We start from the raw sequence: 18,848 nt of genomic DNA, 5'->3' as shown, positions 1-18,848 counted from the left end.
TACAGGGCTGTGGTTAATGCATGTTTTGTAATTCTAATCAAAATCTACAAAGTATCTACTAATCAATGTAGTGGAGTAAAAGCACAATATTTGGATCAGAGATGTAGTGGAGTAGAAGTAAAAGTATTGGAAATTGTAAATACTCAAGTAAAGTACAAATACCTAAACATTTTACTATAGTACAGTACTTAGTTACTTTACACCACTGGTGTTTGAGGGGCCCTAGTGTACAGGCCCAGGGAGGGACCCATACCGGTATATAGTCATGCGTGTGCCTTGTTAACATTCAAGATGCAGCACTGCTCTCTAGTGTCTATGTATAATGAATCACATTATGTGGAAGATTCATATACATATACAAGATACATATACATACATATTACCTAGTTATTACCAAAAAGCGCTGAAGGCAGCCAATAAGCTTATTATGTCCTGAAAGGACCCGTTTTTATATTCCTTTTGGCTTTTGCACATGTATAGCCTACATGACAAACAAAGAAAACAGACTTAAAGGACCACCTCACCTCTGGGACAACCAGATCTTATTTTATAGTTAATTGTTTGGGACACGATCAACACAATCCTGAGTTATTTTTTTGTGATCAAGTTTTTAGATATTTTAGTATTTCAGCATGCTACAACTGGTCATATGATGCATTTTGCATCTATAACATAACTATAAAATATGGTGGTGAGGTGGTCCTTTAAGTCTTAATAAAAAATAAAAAAAAACAGAAACGAAGAGAATACCCCCCTCCTTGTTTTGCTTCATAATCCATAATAAATTACCGTATAATATAATCACAATATAAGATCATAATAAACTGGTTAGTACCTTCTGGTTAGTACCATTGTGATGTCTCCTTGCACCTCCAGTCCTGTGTATGTGGGTGTATTCTCTTTCAGGAAGTGGATAACCAAAGTGTTGGACGCTTGTCAGGGAAATGAGGAATACCTGAGCAAGCTGCTCAGAGGGGATAAAAGCCCTTATCCTGTTTGGTTTGCTTTGGATTTTGCCTTTATTTTACATCTTGCAACACCCCACACATACCCTCAAATACAGCACTGACAATATTGATTTATTGTTGTGTTAGTTTATTCTGATTTGTAAAACATTTGACTGGTTAATAAACAAGCTCTCCAGCTTGTTTATTAACAAGCTGGAGAGACACCATATCACTGATACCGTAAACACACCCGACAGGAATGATTACTCTCAGAATACAGAGCTTTAATGTTTCAACAAACAACAGATAATAATATCACTTACAGCAACTGTAATCATCATCATCATCATCATCATCATATACTTTAAAAACCATTGTAGTCTAACACCTTAGAGAAAAACAAACCTGACATTGTCAGTATGAAAAGAACCATTCATTAAGATTATGTACAACACTGTAACCCTTGTCCCGTGACATGTAATCACAGGCAAGACAAATAGGCTGAGTGAACTCATTCTGTGTTGAGAGAAGATGACGTGTAGCTTTGTAGAACTTTCTCCACTGGAAGTACTGCATGTACTTCATATCATCCTGGTCCAACTGATACAAATACTCGGCCAGTGATCTGGCATCTGGGAAGTCATTGACATGAATGAAAGAGTCAGATGGCATGAACTCTTCGTAATTCTCTCTTGGTGGGCCCAGAACGACTGGCACTGTTCCCACTACCAAAGGTCCGTTCACCTTTTCTGTGATGTAGTCTCTGTGGATGGAGTTTTCAAATGCAAGGTAAAACTTGCAACTAGCCAGGGTTGGGTAATAGTCCTCAAAGCTCAGCCATGCTGAGTAAGCCCCACCATAGAGATGGACATCGATGTACTTTTTTAATTCATCATAGTATTGCATCCTGGCACCTACACCGGCTGTAAATTTGTTGGACACAATCCAACAGACCGTCTTGTCTTTCTTTGGCAAGACAAAGTCATCATCTGCCACAGGTTTCTTTGTTATAAGGTCGTACCTTGCTATGATGTCAGCATCTCGTCTGTAGCTCAGTGTCAGATTGAACAGATTATCAATACCTGGTATTCTTGCTGTATGAGTCGGTGACTCTACATGATACCAAATCCATTTTTGGAAATGAGGCCGTACTTTTGGCAAGTTTTCTGCGTATGGTTGAAGGTGTTTATGATAGACTATGATGGCATCTGCTTTATTGTAAAGAGATTGGTCATATGTCAGCTCACAGCTATCTATGTTAAAGTGGGTCAAACAGTCCCTGAAATCAAACTTTGTACCAAGTGGAGGGGTCCACACAATGACAATAGGCTTGGTGCGGGGCTCCAATGGAAGAATGTCACTGTTTTCTTGGATTTCAGGAGAGCATAAATGAGATGCCCCATCAAAGTAAAAGAAAAATATAATTGTGCACACCACTCCTAAAGCCATTATGATCTCAAGACGTGAATTCTTGCAAAATGGCATCTTTGTCCTGTTGAATAAAATTAACAAGTTATTTGACAGCACTTTATTTCACAATGGGTTAAATAAGATAAGCCTATAAACAAATAAATTAAAGCTTAAGAGAATGCTTGTTTTAAGATTTCAGATTTTTGGTTAAAATCGGTCGTTTTAGGAACATACTGTTTGTATACAGTATTTGTAAACGAGACATGTTTCTGTATATATTAAATGTCATTTACAAAATCTTTAATATGGTTTTCTGTTTACCAGTAGAATAAAACAGTTATACTGAAGTTTAGTAATAAAGGATCAGATTTTTTTTTTTGGAACAATGTCTCACGAACAGAGAGAGAGAGAGAGAGAGAGAGAGAGAGAGAGAGAGAGAGAGAGAGAGAGAGAGAGAGAGAGAGAGAGAGAGAGAAAGAATGTCATGTGAAATGTCATGCCAATAATGCCTATTGAATTGAATGTCCGTAATATACTCTATTTAAACGATAGCTCAAGCGAATACATTGTGGTTCTTTCTTCTGATTTTAGCTTAATTTAAAATGAATTAAAAGTTGTTACTAATTTTGCCTATTGTTTATACAGTAATAGAGATCCCTAGCAAGTGTTTTTTTTTCCAGACCTGACTCAAGACTATCTCCTAACAACTTCCTAACAACCTAACCCTTAGTCAAAGACAGGATATAGGCTACAGTAATCTACAGAACTTACAATTCACAGTACACATAAAATAAAAGTCACAGCCATAAAGTATTGCATTCTATCATATCATAGTTTTTCAGCAGTACTGAATAGTTTAAATAACACTCTAGCTCACCTTTTGTAATTGATGCTGCACTTCCTGTGAGTAAATGACAAGTACTGTGACTGTGGTTTCTCTCTCTCTCTCTCACTCACTCTCTCTCTCTCTCTCTCTCTCTCTCTCTCTCTCTCTCTCTCTCTCTCTCTCTCTCTCTCTCTCTGGTCTAGTATAACCCGTTTAATTATTACTTGGGAAAGAATCATTCTTGTATAGCTTGTATGTTTGGTTTTCTGCTCTATACATGTTTTTACAAAAGCATATTTAAAAAGCATTCATAAGAAGTTTGTAATATCATCTATTTTCAAACAGCCTAGGTACGAAATAGGGCTAAAGTGGTTTATGTATTTTTTATAACTAGAAGCTCGGCCGAGCGTCTAGTCGGCAACCTGGCCAAATCGGGAACAATGTAAATAGGGAATGAATGCCCCGCCCTTTAATGCAAAACCCCATTATACCTGTTGTCATAGGATCCGTTTTGACCATCTGTTTACGTGTGTACATTTATGCCCACATATGGAGATTTTTTAATCAATCAATCAATTCTATTTGGTACGCAAATCAGACAATGCAGGTTAAATGGTGTTCGGCAAGGGGGGATTTTGTCTCCTATTTTATTCAACATTTAGGCTACATGGATGATATATCTGGTGAATTAAATAAGTGCAATATGGGCTGTCTTTGAAAAAGAAGGTTTTATAGTGTGCTTCTATTTAAAAAATGTGTATGTTTAAAGTGTTTACATTTGTCTCGTCATTAAAGATAGCTCATTATATTATATGAGTTTCCACTAGCGTAAACCTGAAACTGTGTCAGTATGACCCCAAACCTACACTGAGAGGCCATCAACTAGAGATGAGATCATATTATGCTACTTTGTGCTACCCAGGTGCCTGGTACAGAAAGATACACAGGACCCTTTTCTTTGATGTCTCTCTTTCTCCCCTTTGAGGGGAGTGACTTAATTCCTGTATGAAAACTGTTGCTTTTCTCTGTATCGGGCAGAATGCATTCTCTGAATAAACCAATGTATTATTGTACTCCGTTTTCTCTTCTCATATTTGGCTTTGCGTCTTTTACTTTTCAAAAATAACTCTGACTATTAGAGCTTTTAATTATAAGGTTAAAAGGTCCTATTTATCAACTCATCAACTCTATTATCAATCACTTATTAATTCTATTATCAATCACCACGTTGATGACATGGTCGTTCTGATCCCATACAGTGGAGGGTTACAGCAGCTATTGAAAGTGTGCTCGAATTATATGGCAATGATCATGACATAATTTACCATGCAAAAAAGAGTAGTGTCATAATTGTGGGACGCCACGAAGACAAGAAATTGGCCTTCCCAGCCTTTCACTTATGTGACAGTCGTCTTGCTGTATGGCAGGAAATCAAGTACCTTGGCCACATTTTCACAGATATCTAGAAACAGTGCCACAAACTTTATGCCCAGGCTAATGTGTTGCTTCGCAGGTTCAGTAGCCTACAACCTTCTTGTGGTGCACATACAAGAAAGGTAGCATGCAGAGGCTTAAAGTGGCCTACAATGATGCCCTGAGGATACTATTTAAAGTCCCTAGATGGCATAGTGCCAGTCACTGGCATAGTGCCAGTTTGTAACATGTGGAATCCACACCCATCTCATAATAGTCCAGTAAAAATAAAGCTGAGGCTGGAAAAAATTGTGTTATTTAGTTTTTCAACTGATTCTGACAGGAAATTAGGTCTACTAGCCAGGATAAAAAATCTACCATAATCTGCTCACTGCAAATACCCACAGTGGCCAAATCAAGTTGGGCTCCCATCGACTTTCTATACAGGAGGAAAATACCCAGAAAAAAAATCTGCTTTAAGTAGGATGTGAGGGGTCTAACTAGGGGTTTGTCATGATGCTGAATCCATTGCAAGCATTTGTTTTGCACAAAAAACATTCATTGGCCCCAGGAAACGCCCACAAAACTGATGAAAAGTGATGACTCATCACTTTTCATCACTAAACCATCATTTTCTGGGGCCATTTTTAGCCCAAGGAATGTTTTTTGTGCAAAACAAATGCTTGCAATGGATTCAGCATCATGACAAACCCCTAGTTAGACCCCTCACATCCTACTTATAGCAGATTTTTTTTCTGGGTATTTTCCTCCTGTATAGAAAGTCGATGGGAGCCCAACTTGATTTGGCCACTGTGGGTATTTGCAGTGAGCAGATTATGGTAGATTTTTTATCCTGGCTAGTAGACCTAATTTCCTGTCAGAATCAGTTGAGAAACTAAATAACAAAATTTTTTCCAACCTGAGTGGATTTTTTTCCTAGAATTACTAGACTATAAGGTATGTATGCATTCATGTCTCACCTGGATGAGTCCCAGAACAGTATCATTGAGGATAATAGTCAATCCTGGGAAGAGTTGTCTCCTCTCTCTCTTGTCCAGGCTGTGTTAACACTGGAGAGTCAGCCTATAACTTTGATTTTTTGTTTTTTAACTGTCTAATTTGTCAAGTGTGATGTCGATGATTTGTATGTACTCAATGGACTCCTTGTGTCTGGAATAAAGTTAATTGTGAATTGAACTGAATTGAATTGAAAGTCCTGACCACCTAATACTTCAACATATTTTGTAGGCAGGGTCCTAAAGCACTGTCTTCCAAAACACCACATAACTATTAAACGTCCAATCTATCCATTAACCACTTGTTCTCAGATAGAATCCATACTCACGTAATTGTTAAAATGTCTCACACACTCTCTCCTCCTCCAGGAAAGCATGTTATTAAGTGTGCCTGCCATGCGCAAAACACTTATCTGCCATAACTCTGCCGCGTCACGGCAACCACACTTGCAATGAACTGTTTTTGACCTCTGTCGGGTTTTTGAACTCTGTTGTTCAAAAGAACAACCTAAAGGTTTGTTCACCAATCCCGTCACTCCCTATCACGCACATTTCTTTTTTCTTTTGACTTTGAAGTTTATTTTCTTCATTGTTCATTTGACAGGGATGTACAGGGGGCGTATAGGGGCGAGGTCCCAAATGCTTTGGTGACATACTGATTGTACGCATACATTGAAGCATACATTATTGGTCACAGGGAGAGCACTGAGAGACTTGTTTGTGGAGATGTAGGCCTATGACTCATTTGAATACCAGGGTGTGAGCAGCTAGAGACGGATTATGGATTTTTTTTTAGACTTTATTCATTGTTTTAATTGTATTAATTGTTTCGTATAGCCCTCAACCATATTGCCAAGTTTCGTAAAAACCGACTGCACGGTGCAGAAAGTAGGCAGAAGAAGAATAATACAAATCTAGTAGCTCAAGCCTTTCAGGCTTGGCCCCTAATAGTAAGGGGATTTTATAAGATATTTGACCAATCTGCGAAGTAAATCGTTACCAAGAAATTTCTTCACCAATGTGTTTCTAAAGGTGTGTAATAATATGTACTAAAAGGTTGAAATTCAACTCCCGGGGGAGTTGAATTGAACTATACAGGAAAAAAATACAAAAAATAAATATGCTTTAAGTAGCATGTGAGGGGTCAAACTAGGGTTTTTTTCATGATGCTGAATCCATTGCAAGCATTTGTTTTGCATGAAAAACATTCCTTGGGCTAAAAACCGATCCACAAAACGATGTTTTAGTGATGAATCATCAATTTTCACCGTTTTGTAGGGGCCATTTGTAGCCCACGGAAAGTTTTACTTGCAAAACACATTTCTGTACACTACTCCTACAGACTTTGTCCAAAAATCACGCAAATCGGTAGACAATATCTACCGATCATCATGGATATGTCCGATTTTCTATATTCCATCCTGATTGGCTACAATTGGCTTCCAAACTTTGCAGGATTGCTCTGTTTTGAACAAAATGCCTCAAATCATGAACACAGCGTGAAATCTTGGTGAAATTGGGCGTGCACGTTCCCACTAGGCAGAGGAAGAAATGCCACTTCAAATTTCTCAAATCAGCCTCATGGTGGCGCTATAACAGGCCGCCTGGCCTGGTGGAGACCTGTGCTCGGAAGAGATTTGAAGGTTTGAAGTTGAGTGCAGAATGAATTGTAATGCCGTCGATGGCAAACGCTGCTGTGCCAGTGAATGCAGTCAGAAGTACAGCAAGTTCATCTGGTTCAAAGTGACGAGACAGTGGGTGGAGTAGGTGCATGGTTTCATAGTGGATCAGTTTAATGATGTGACTTTTACCGACTCCTCCTGGTCCGCTCAGAAAAACTTGGTAGGTTGGATGTGGTTGATGAGTTTTGAGTGCAATGATTGTGTTTTTGCACCATTTCCTATGGAAGGTCACTATTTCTTTCTGTTTTGGAGTTAGTGATCGCATCATGGTCAAGTATTCGTCGCGAGTCATCATTGTTTTCTGCTGCTCTGCAGTGTAACGTGCAATTAGCTCAGACTGCACAGGTGGCTGATTGTTTTGGAGATCAACATTTGAATGGTTTGTTTCTTGTTGTATGTCTCTCTCTATGATATTGCCTTCATTTTGTTGTATGGCTCTTTCATGTTCAATGTTGGCTGCAATTGAGTCACAGGCATGTTGTGGTGGGCCCATTTCTTCAAGGTCTTCCATTGCTCGCTCCAGCTCGTTTGCGTTAATGCTGAACATGTTTTCATTACGCTGGATGGTTTGCTGAACATGATTGTAGTGCTCTTTGAAAGTGGAGTAATCAGTTAGCAGGTCTGTGTCCTCTTCTTGCCAAGGTAAGTACAACATGAGTAAGTTCCTGTATTTTTCTTCTCCCTCAGATTTTTCCTTGTGGAAGCGAATTACGCAGTGCTGCTTGCGGGCTTTCATTTCTCCAAGGTGGTTCTTAAGGATGATGGGAGATGGATTTGTGTTTTGATCGTTGGCGTTGATCAGTTTGTCGTCCTCGGCAGTGTCTGGGATGTGGTCAATGGCATTGGAAGTGTCTTTTTGGTATGTTGGTACATAGGTGGCGGCAAACTCAGCTAGACACATTCCTTTAAGGGAGTCTGGTCTAGCTGCATACCTGTCGAGAAGTGAAGTGCAGAAGATGTTTTCGTCGTCATCGGCCATGTTTTGTAATGTGTTCAGTGGTTTAAGTAATGAAACTCTTTTGTGTTTGGGTGCTGTGTTGACAAAGATGACCTTTCTGCTTGCCCTTTTCAATGGTAGGGAAAGCAACCTGTAGGCTGCTTCTTGTGCACTCACTTCTCTGTTGTTGAGAAAAGCAGAGCCAACTTTCTTTAGTTGTGTGGTCACATCTTCTCCTCTGTTGTCATCAGCAACCTTCTTGAGTAGTTCACTCATGGCTCTTTCAGTTTTTAACATGTAGCTGGTCATGTACATGACGCAGGAGTATGCATTCAAGACAAATTGAATGTCCATGTTTGCTTGCCATGTTTCCAGGATTCTTGCATTGTAGTAATTGATCCAACGTTCTGCTGGTTGGCGTTTGAGTATGATTTTTTTGCCAGACTTCATGATTGAAAGTGCCCATTGGTAAGCTTCTTGGTCCACACACGCATGTTGTAGCAAAGTTTCTAATAAGATATTTTCAGGATGCATGTAATGTTGCTGTACATTTGGGTCTTCTAGAAAGGTAACCAACTGTGTGCGTATGTCAGCACCTCTGATAGTTAGTATACCTGCTTTTTCAAGTGTTGTTGCTACAGCATGGTAAAAACAATTCCCATCGTCAGGAACATCGTAGATAGTCAAGTCATTGTGCTTAACATAATCCGCCAATCTCTTGTACAAATTGCCCAAATTGGGTGTAAATGCAGTTGCGCTGATATTTGCATTGTTTTTTGGGTAATTCTGTTGTGGTGATGTCATGGCTTCCCACAATTCAGTATTGTCTTGGAGCCAGCGATCCTCCCAGTCCTCACAGATGTCAATGTCACTGTACATTGTGTTGCTTTAGCCAGCATAGAGCTTCAAGTACCTTCTTGGGACGCACAAACTCATGTATGTAGTGCCCCTCGTAAGCAAGTTTGCGTTTTAGTTTCAGGGCAACAACTTCAGCAGTGTCAGGGAGTCTTGGCAGCAACTTGATAATAGTGTTTAGGTTAGATGGTACATTGACTGCATTACCGTGGATTGCCTTCTGTCTGCCTCTTGGCAAGCCAACCAGTTTCATGAAGGCAATACGTTGACTTATTAACCTTTCTTCTAATTGGTGTAAGTCCTGTAATTCTGGGGGAATGGCGTCCAGTAGTAAGTTGTTTGCCCAAGCTTGTGTGGGGAGTTTGCCTATTTTCAGGGACTGATGACATGTGTGGCAGATCCAAGTTTTGTTTTTATTTGTGATAGTTGGCTCTTTGTCCAGCAGATTTGCTGGTATCGGAGTTAGACCATAGTGTGGAACTACTCAACTCTACAGGGGTTGTAAATGCCGGACCTGCCGTGGCATTGACCCCTGCAGTTGGAATAATGCTGAATCCGTCCCTGCTGAGGGTGTCCACCGCCGCTAGTTTCTTCTCCCACTCCCGCTGCTCTTGCTTCAGCCTCTCCAACTCCTCGACCCATGCCTTGCTCGACTCTGCACACCGGCGGCGGTGGCTGGCGGGGCCGGCAGCGAGCTCTGTGGCAGGGAAAGCTAAGAAGGTTGAGGGCTCGCCAGGGGGCTGCTGGATTCTGTGGGGGAGGTAGCCTGTGGTGCTTCTTTGGTCGGGAGCGGCTTCTTCCAGGTCTTTCTTGGATTACAGCGCTCTTTTCTCTTACTTAGAGAAAGATAAGGCTGGAGATCTTGTTTATAGTGGGATAGTTTATTCCGATGTGATCTTATCTATTCTAGATCTTATCTTAATCTCGTTCTGAAAAAGTAGTTTATACTCAATTGTGAGTATAAACAGAGGGGGAAACAACATTGAAGCCAAAAGCCAAAATGTCATGTGAAGCTCGACCAATCCTCAAGCGACGCAATATGACGCAATATGACGCAATATGACGCAATATGACGCAATATGACATCATATTGCGGGACGGACGGAGGGGAAAACATACTCTCCAATATGACGCAATATGACGCAATATGACATCATATTGCGGGACGGACGGAGGGGAAAACATACTCTCCACTCAGCCTTCGGCTGGTGGAGACAATAAGTGAGTAAGCATGTTTGGGCTCTCACAGCATATCTCCATATACAGTACATGGATCTCCATACCAGGGGTCTCCATATATGGGCAACTGGTCCGATATACATCACTTGCCAGATGGCAAAGAATTGGCACAACCTCGCCCTTGTCGCCCTGAGGCGTTTTACTAGTAATTAAACTGTATGACCGGTCGGCTGCATGCCTCACACCAATCCATCTACCACAATAGGGCCCTCTGAGTCTGAGCTGTACTTGAGAAAAGGTCATGGTGTCATCACCATCAGTAGGGTTCAGCCTTCAAACTTAGATCATGACATCTTGTTAGTGCAAATGTGACATTTTGACCTGAGGATGGCACTAAAGGAAAGGACATGAGGGCACTCCTCCAGGGAGCAACTATGCACTCAACAAGTTTCACAACAATCTGGCCATCACATTTTGAGAACACTTTTGTGTACGCGTAAAGTTTAGCCAAAGGGCGACGCAATGGGGGTCACCAATATTAGTCTTGCTAAGTGCATTAAGTTTCATGGCAATCTGGCCATTAGAGTTTCTGATAAATCGTGTGCCGACTGCTGAGAAAAGGCCACGTACTGAGTCACCAAGATCAACAGGAACCCTCCTTTGGGGAGCATGAAGGTGCATAGCAAATGCCATGGAAATCCAGACAGTAGTTTTCGGTATAATAAAATGTGTCAAATGTGTGCAAGTGGACATTTTAGCCTAATGAATACATGAGAAATGCTACTTGGGACCAAAGTGGTGGTTGGACCAACCCACATAGTCATCTTAAGAGCTGCTAGCGGAGCTAGAATCAATAGTGGTATAACGTACAGTTATCAGCTTGTCTAGAATTCCCAGGGTTATTGCGCTGACAACGTGTCGCAAAATGATGTGACGAGTACGGTGTCATTCAGTTTTCGGTACCCAGCATTGGTAATTGTGTGTCTGAATGTCCAAAAACTGACAGAACAGCCAGCACACAGTATATGTCTTTTTTCACATTTTCACAGAGGTTATATCTGACCTCTCAGAGCAACAGACGCGTTTCAACCTAACAGGCCTTCCTCAGCTTTGTCTGAATGTCCTGCCATGTCCCTACTGAGCACACGCCCGTCCGTTTATCCTTTTAGCCTACTAGTCTTACTGTACCTCTGTTCTGTTTACATTTCTTACTAATAAATTATTCAATCAATAATTGATGACATTTGTGAAAAATGTATTGTGTTGACTGACAGAGTGTGTGTGTGTGTGTTCCAGGCTGGGGCTTCAGTATGGGTACAGAGTTCCAGTTCCATAGCTGGCGTGTGTTCGTGCTGGTAGCAGCTCTCCCTGCCATCGCCTCCCTGGTGGGCCTCATGTTCATGCCTGAGAGCCCTCGCTTCCTCCTGGAGGTGAGAGACCATGCACGTTTACACTGCCAGACGTAAGGAGCAGGAGCAGGGGGACAGTTGTACGGATTCAGTGTTGATTTCGTCGACTAAAACTATGACGAAAAACTTTTGTCGACTGCGTTTTTGTTTCACTGACGAAAACGAAATAAATACTAAATAAAAACTAAGCTGTGATGACTAAAACTAAGACTAAATCCCTGATGTCCACATCACTGTGGCGCAACCTTGCCCTTTAAGGGCGAGTTCGCTTGTCGCTCTGAGGCGTCTTACTAGTCAGACTTGTGCTGATACTTTGTGTGCTTTATTTTCTGCAGGCTCAACACATTTACCCAAGTATCCCGGCAGCCAATAGCATTTAATGCTACCCATTAAAACAGTGATGGCGACACCCATACAAGGGCAAAAAAGAAACAGAAACCAATGGGTTCCCATCGTCCATATTTTTTACAGTCTATGACCAGGAGACTGTTGTTGTGGCCTGGAAAACATATTGATTCCTCGTGAAAAAAACTGTGTTCTGATGCCTATGCTGTGCCTTTGTGCATCGATTGATTAAAAGAAAATAAACAATTAATTACACACACACACACACACACACACACACACACACACACACACACACACACACACACACACACACACACACACACACACACACACACACACACACACACACACACACACACACACACACACACACACACACACACTATCTCGTTGCTGTCGGGCAGAAACCTCTTATCTTCACATTCTAACTTTGTGTTTTTTTCGTAAATCAAGGCCCCAACAACTCATCACTGCATTAAAAAAAGTCATTAACATTTTCCACTTGTGTGCGTTTGTGTGTGCGTCCGTCTGTGTGCGCCCATGCGTGATTGTTTGTGGAGCAGAATGCCAAGCATGACGAGGCTTGGATGATTCTGAAACAGGTGCATGACACTAACTGGAGGGCCAAGGGACAGCCAGAGAAAGTCTTCACTGTGAGTACATGTACAGTACATTAATATACATTATATTGTTACATTATGTTACATTATACACTATATCAGGGGTGGGCAACTTTGATGATGGTGAGGGCCACTATATTTCCACCTTCACTCCAGAGGGCCACATTGCATATTGCTACGTCCAGCTTTAGTATCTCATACAAAAGAAGCAAAAATAGCAGATCTACAAGCTCAAAACGCATCGCGCTGCGATGCGTTTTGAGCTTGTAGATCAGCTATTTTTGCATCTTTTGAATTGGAATCCTGAATTATTTATAATATATAATATATAATTGGAAACCTGAAATGTAACATTTTGATTTAATTTCAAACACATTTAGTTATATACTCATGTTAACTTTATGAACCTAAATACAAATACATTTGACGTAACAGAAATACATTTTAATGCTACTATACTAGTCATTAAGCTACTAGTCATTAAGCTACTAATATAGATTGACATAATTAAAGCAGGTCATGTTTGGAATTGTAACAGCTGAAATCAATAATATATCAGTATTCCAGTATTAACCTGCGGGCCGCATCAAGTGAAGGTGGGGGCCGCATGTGGCCCCCGGGCCGCCAGTTGCCGATGTATGCACTATATTAACATATACACACATTTATGAGCACTTCGCCCATTTTCAACCTTAACTTGATCTTGTAATTGGTCTTCACTAAAGCTAATTATAAGATGGGCTCATTTCCATCTACTCGCTCTGTGTCTCAGATGTAGGCTGTGGACAGTTCAGAAACCTGCCTACCAATGACATCATTGATGGGGATTCAAAGCTTACTTTCTCTTCCTGGAAAGTTAGCACACTGAAATAGAAACCATTGTTCTTGCATCAGTTAAATTAATATGAATATTATGTCAGTATCAACACACTTCATTAAATAATGATCAGTAAGTGTGTGCCGCTTGTTGCATATTAGTTCTTGTGCCTCCTGGTGGCAGAAAATAATATGACAGGGCAGTAGCCTGAGCAGTGTGGACCACACACACATCGGACTCACTCTGTACCTGGATACTTAGAAAGTGCTGTATCTTTGCATATAAAGCTATTTAACACTTATTTTAGCAAACAGTAACTTCCACAGTGTTTGTTTAGTAACAGAGGTCTCACTGTCTCTCTCCAATGCTTTAGTAAATATTAAATACATTTTCAGGTCAGGATACCAATTTGATCCCATCAGGAGAGAACTCATACAGGATACAAGAATAAAAAGTGAAATTGGAAGTGATGGGGAAAAAAAGAACACATTACAAAGGTATAGCAGTGTAGCACTAACCCTAAAGCCCGGATCATAGTCGGGTCCGCGGTGGAAGGCTATCCACCGCGGTGTAGTCTTTTCGAGTCTTTTTGAGTCATGAAACTACAACGTTACACCATTCCTCGCGGTGGAGAGCTTTCCACCGCGAGTCCCAACACATCTCTCTGTTTTTACTATCAGACAGTAGTATTACTACACCCCGTTCACTGATTGGTCGACCTGAACCGGTCTAGACGGGGTAAAGGACTTCACCGTGGGCCGTGACTATGATGGCCTGCACTTATTTTCTGACTTGAGGTGGAAAGTTTTCCACCTCAAATGTGCGGTGGATAGCTCTCCACCGTAGACTCTGATCCGGGCTTAACCCTCAACATAAATTGGTTATTCTGACTGGATGAAATTTGTGTCTGCACCTGAAAAAGCATTTTCTATTTACTAAAGAGTTGGAGAGTTGGGGAGACTCCTGTCACTGAAGAAACACTCCATAGCAATGATTATATCATAAAGGTGTGGAACTTTGATTCTGACTATGCAGGGGATTCTGCCAATGCTTTTCAATGGTAACAGACTGGTTTGTTGCCATTTGTGGATTTCCGCAAGAATACACTCTGAAAAGTATCCGCAGAATCCGCAGCATAGGCAGAATCAAAGTTCGGAGTACGATGGCTGTTAAAAAGCCATCGTACACAGATGTACAAGCTCATAGCGCGCCATGATGCAATTTTTTCAGCCAAATACATCATTTTGGGGTCCTTGATGTGAAAACGTTTGAAAACCACTGATTTAACCTATAAACCAACTGTGCAAAATAAGGAAAAATATTGTGCTGTGGATACTTAAGGCTACCCAGGGGGCAAACCAGCCTTTTTTTAGGAAACCTGCATTTGCCCCGACATAAAAGGTTGTCCACCAGAAATATTATCTATGACCCAGTAGGATCACAACCTATATGGACAACCCGGTCAATTTGTTCGGAAAAGTTCCAATATGGCCGCCTCAATATTAGCCCCTATTAGTTTTAATGGGGGGTGAATAGGGAAGAAATTTAAACTGAGGGATATTTCCACGAAACTTCACAGGTTGATCAATGGTATACATATGAACATTTTTTGTATTGCAAGTTTCCATGAAATCCAATATGGCCGCCATAACATGGCCTCCATAATATAAGCGCCCAGAAAATAGGTTTGGCTCTAACTTCTGAACCAGATGAGCTAGAAATGCAAACTTGGTGTCTATTTCATGGTGTCTGACCATGGGAGACTCAATGGAATAGCTAATTTTATTATTGGGTGTGTCTGGACCTTTATTGTGCATATTTGCAAGATGGTGGACTCCCAAAATAGAGCTTTAACATAATTTCTACCATGATTGTTGACTGCTTTTGCAAATACAAGCAATATGAATCCATTTGCTAAGATTTATGGCACAGAAGGGACTTATACCTGTATTATTCTTGAGTTTGCATGTTGTCAAAATGGCTGTAAACGAGATATTATATTTCCTGTCCGATTCTACTGTATATAGTTGTAGCAATGACTTCATATAAAATCAGAGACCAAAACAATGTATCTTAGAAATTATTTTTTTATTTAAAAAATTAATAAAAAAGAGAGAGATTATCTCAATGAAATGAATGCAACTGCCTTTTTGGGTCTTTCACACATAGACATGCACATGCTTTCCAACAACTTCAGCTTCAGGGAAATTATAATGAACACATGATTAAAACAGGCTGCATTATAATGCAAATAATTGCTAGTCACTATCACTGTCATGTGTACCTATCCTGCTGCATCTTGTCTCCAGTCCTTGGCAACGACACCCCAAGTAGCATGCAATTCCCTTCTTCGCACATGAACAGTTTTTCTGGCAGCCTTTGATACAGCTACATGATATTGCCTTGTCCATTGATATAGGCCAGGCTGGCTCTGTAGATGGACAGGGGACTGCCTTCCCATGGCGGCAGCATGATATAGGCATCTATATCATGCTGCCACCCACCTCCTAGAGTAGACCTTCCAGAGCTGTGGGTGAGAACAGAGCAGGATGCATATCTTCCTATCCATCACATGGTCTCAGCCCTTGGACTCGCACAGTGTCGTGCCCTGCCCTTTATTCACAGCCTGAGTGGCAGAGATACCACCAGCTATCCCTTTTTCACTGGAAAGAAGGCATGGTTCAAGACCAGCATGGGTCTAGATCTCCCTGCACTTCAGGAGTTTGGTGAAAATTCCTCTTATTCCCTCTCAGAGGATGTCAAGAATCAGGCTAGAGACCTCACGATAGCTGTATATGCATCAAAAGCTGACCATTCGGAGGACTTTGACCTGGCAAAGCTGAGAGTGTACAAGTTCCTAAATAACCGATCAACCCTGTTGAAGCTGCTGCCACCTACAGAAAATGCCTTTGGCCTGCACCTGAAAAGAGCTGCTCTTGCAGCCATAATAGATAAAACTGCACACATCGCGAAGCCAGACATCCCTTGCTTCACTGAATATGGATGGTCTCTCAGTGATGGGAAGGCAGTCCCCTGTCCATCTACAGAGCCAGCCTGTCCTATATCAATGGACAAGGCAATATCATGAAGCTGTATCAAAGGCTGCCAGAAAAACTGTTCATGTGCCATCCATCCATCCATCCATCTTCAACCGCTTATCCGGAATCGGGTCGCGGGGGTAACGGTTCCAACTGAGACTTCCAGATTTCCTTATCCTGCGTAACTTCCTCCACTCCCTCTGGGAGTATACCGAGGCGTTCCCAGGCCAGTCTGGAGATATAATCCTTCCATCTGGTCTTAGGTCTGCCACGGGGTCTCCTCCCAGTGGGACGTGCATCGAGGACCTTCCTAGGAAGGCGCTCGGGGGGCATCCGTACTAGATGCCCGAACCACCTAAGCTGACTCCTTTCCAAGTGAAGGAGCAGCGGTTCTACTCCAAGTCTCTCTCGGGTGATTGAACTTCATGTGCGAAGAAGGGAATTGCATGCTACTTGGGGTGTCGTTGCCAAGGACTGGAGACAAGATGCAGGATAGGTACACATGACAGTGATAGTGACTAGCAATTATTTGCATTATAATGCAGCCTGTTTTAATCATGTGTTCATTATAATTTCCCTGAAGCTGAAGTTGTTGGAAAGCATGTGCATGTCTATGTGTGAAAGACCCAAAAAGGCAGTTGCATTCATTTCATTGAGATAATCTCTCTCTTTTTTTAATAATTTTTAAAATTAAAATAAAAATTCTAAGATACATTGTTTTGGTCTCTGATTTTATCTGAAGTCATTGCTACAAGTAGAATCGGACAGGAAATATAATATCTCGTTTACAGCCATTTTGACAACATGCAAACTCAAGAATAATACAGGTCCCTTCTGTGCCATAAATCTTAGCAAATGGATTCATATTGCTTGTATTTGCAAAAGCAGTCAACAATCATGGTAGAAATTATGTTAAAGCTCTATTTTGGGAATCCACCATCTTGCAAATATGCACAATAAAGGTCCAGACACACCCAATAATAAAATTAGCTATTCCATTGAGTCTCCCATGGTCAGACACCATGAAATAGACACCAAGTTTCCGTTTCTAGCTCATCTGGTTCAGAAGTTAGAGGCAAAACCTATTTTCTGGGTCCTTACATTATGGCGGCCATATTGTGGCGGCCATATTGGATTTCATGGAAACTTGCAATACAAAAAATGTTCATATGTATACCATTGATCAACCTGTGAAGTTTCGTGGAAATATCCCTCAGTTTAAATTTCTTCCCTATTCACCCCCCATTAAAACTAATAGGGGCTAATATTGAGGCGGCCATATTGGAACTTTTCCGAACAAATTGACCGGGTTGTCCATATAGGTTGTGATCCTACTGGGTCATAGATAATATTTCTGGTGGACAACCTTTTATGTCGGGGCAAATGCAGCACACCTTCCTTTGCCCCCTGGGTAGGCCTTAAGTTTCAGTATTCTTAACTGATTTGACAATTTCATCAAATAATTTAGGCATTTCAGCAAATAATTAGGCTACTGGTCAGCGGAATAATTAGGCTACTCCACAGATGCTGATGTTGTGTGGTTTCAGGTCACCCACATCAAGGCTCCTAAGACAGCGGAGGATGAGTTCATAGAGATTCAAACGGCTACTGGGACAGCTGTCCAGCGATGGGCTGTCCGCTCACTGACGCTCTGCAAACTGGTATGTACTACTGTGTAGTACTGTATGTACCACTTTTCTAAATGGGAGAACGGAATTTGGTTAACATGTTTTAGCTACGCTGCACTATTATAGTTATTAAAAAGATTATAATTTCCAAATGGTTTCAACCCAGTTTTATCCCATTCATTGAATTTAGATATCAGTACACACATACTTTATCAGATCTCTGACCGTCGATAGGTTATAACTTACCGGTATTATAATATCTAACTATTTTATCTGTCTATATTTCCCCCAGGTATTAAAGAATGTTGCGTCACTTCTGTCTGCTGAGCTACGATTTGCTACTCTCTTCATGGCCATCATCTGGTTCTGCATGGCTTTCAGGTTAGTTTATGCAATGGGTTTTATCACAGTACTTTTTCTTTTGTACCTACACTGTCTGTATTTTCATTTCTCTCCAACCTTTCGTATTGCATTAAACCAAATACAATACACTATGTTTATGAAAATACAGACAGTAGGTACAAAAGGACTCCTGTTGTAGCCTCTTCTAGCGCCACCACAAGGTTGCTTTTTGCAGACAACATAAATGCAACCCGACGGTCGCTTATCTCCCGATTAGGGAGTCTTACTGGTTGTGATATTGTGATGGTGCTGTCATATTACTGCTTGACCATGGCATAGGCGGGGAATCGAGGCACAGCCTATTTGGGGGAGTCATGAGTG

The 18,848-nt window shown here is 41.1% G+C and overlaps 2 protein-coding genes across 2 annotated transcripts in view; one reads left to right on the top strand and one right to left on the bottom strand.

Annotated features, from left to right (window-relative positions):
- sv2bb (synaptic vesicle glycoprotein 2Bb) overlaps nt 1-18,848 on the top strand; it is a gene marked incomplete at both ends in the record, with an annotated part of 49,974 nt that overhangs the window by 18,349 nt on the left and 12,777 nt on the right. The window contains 4 exons of the mRNA XM_080736484.1: nt 11,562-11,695; nt 12,586-12,675; nt 18,045-18,158; nt 18,418-18,506. Coding sequence (XP_080592610.1) covers nt 11,562-11,695; nt 12,586-12,675; nt 18,045-18,158; nt 18,418-18,506 — 427 coding nt within the window. The remainder of the gene's footprint in view (nt 1-11,561; nt 11,696-12,585; nt 12,676-18,044; nt 18,159-18,417; nt 18,507-18,848) is intronic.
- Nucleotides 1,362-8,273, bottom strand: LOC308293605 (4-galactosyl-N-acetylglucosaminide 3-alpha-L-fucosyltransferase 9-like; the record flags this gene model as incomplete). The annotated part of the gene is made up of 2 exons (XM_080736192.1): nt 1,362-2,237; nt 8,007-8,273. The coding sequence occupies 2 exons, from the start codon at nt 8,271-8,273 to the stop codon at nt 1,362-1,364; spliced, it is 1,143 nt and encodes a 380-aa protein (XP_080592318.1).

Source organism: Nannobrachium achirus (assembly GCF_963921795.1).
Source record: "Nannobrachium achirus genome assembly, chromosome: 11".
NCBI lineage: Eukaryota > Metazoa > Chordata > Actinopteri > Myctophiformes > Myctophidae > Nannobrachium > Nannobrachium achirus.
This window is presented reverse-complemented; position numbering and strand designations above follow the sequence as displayed.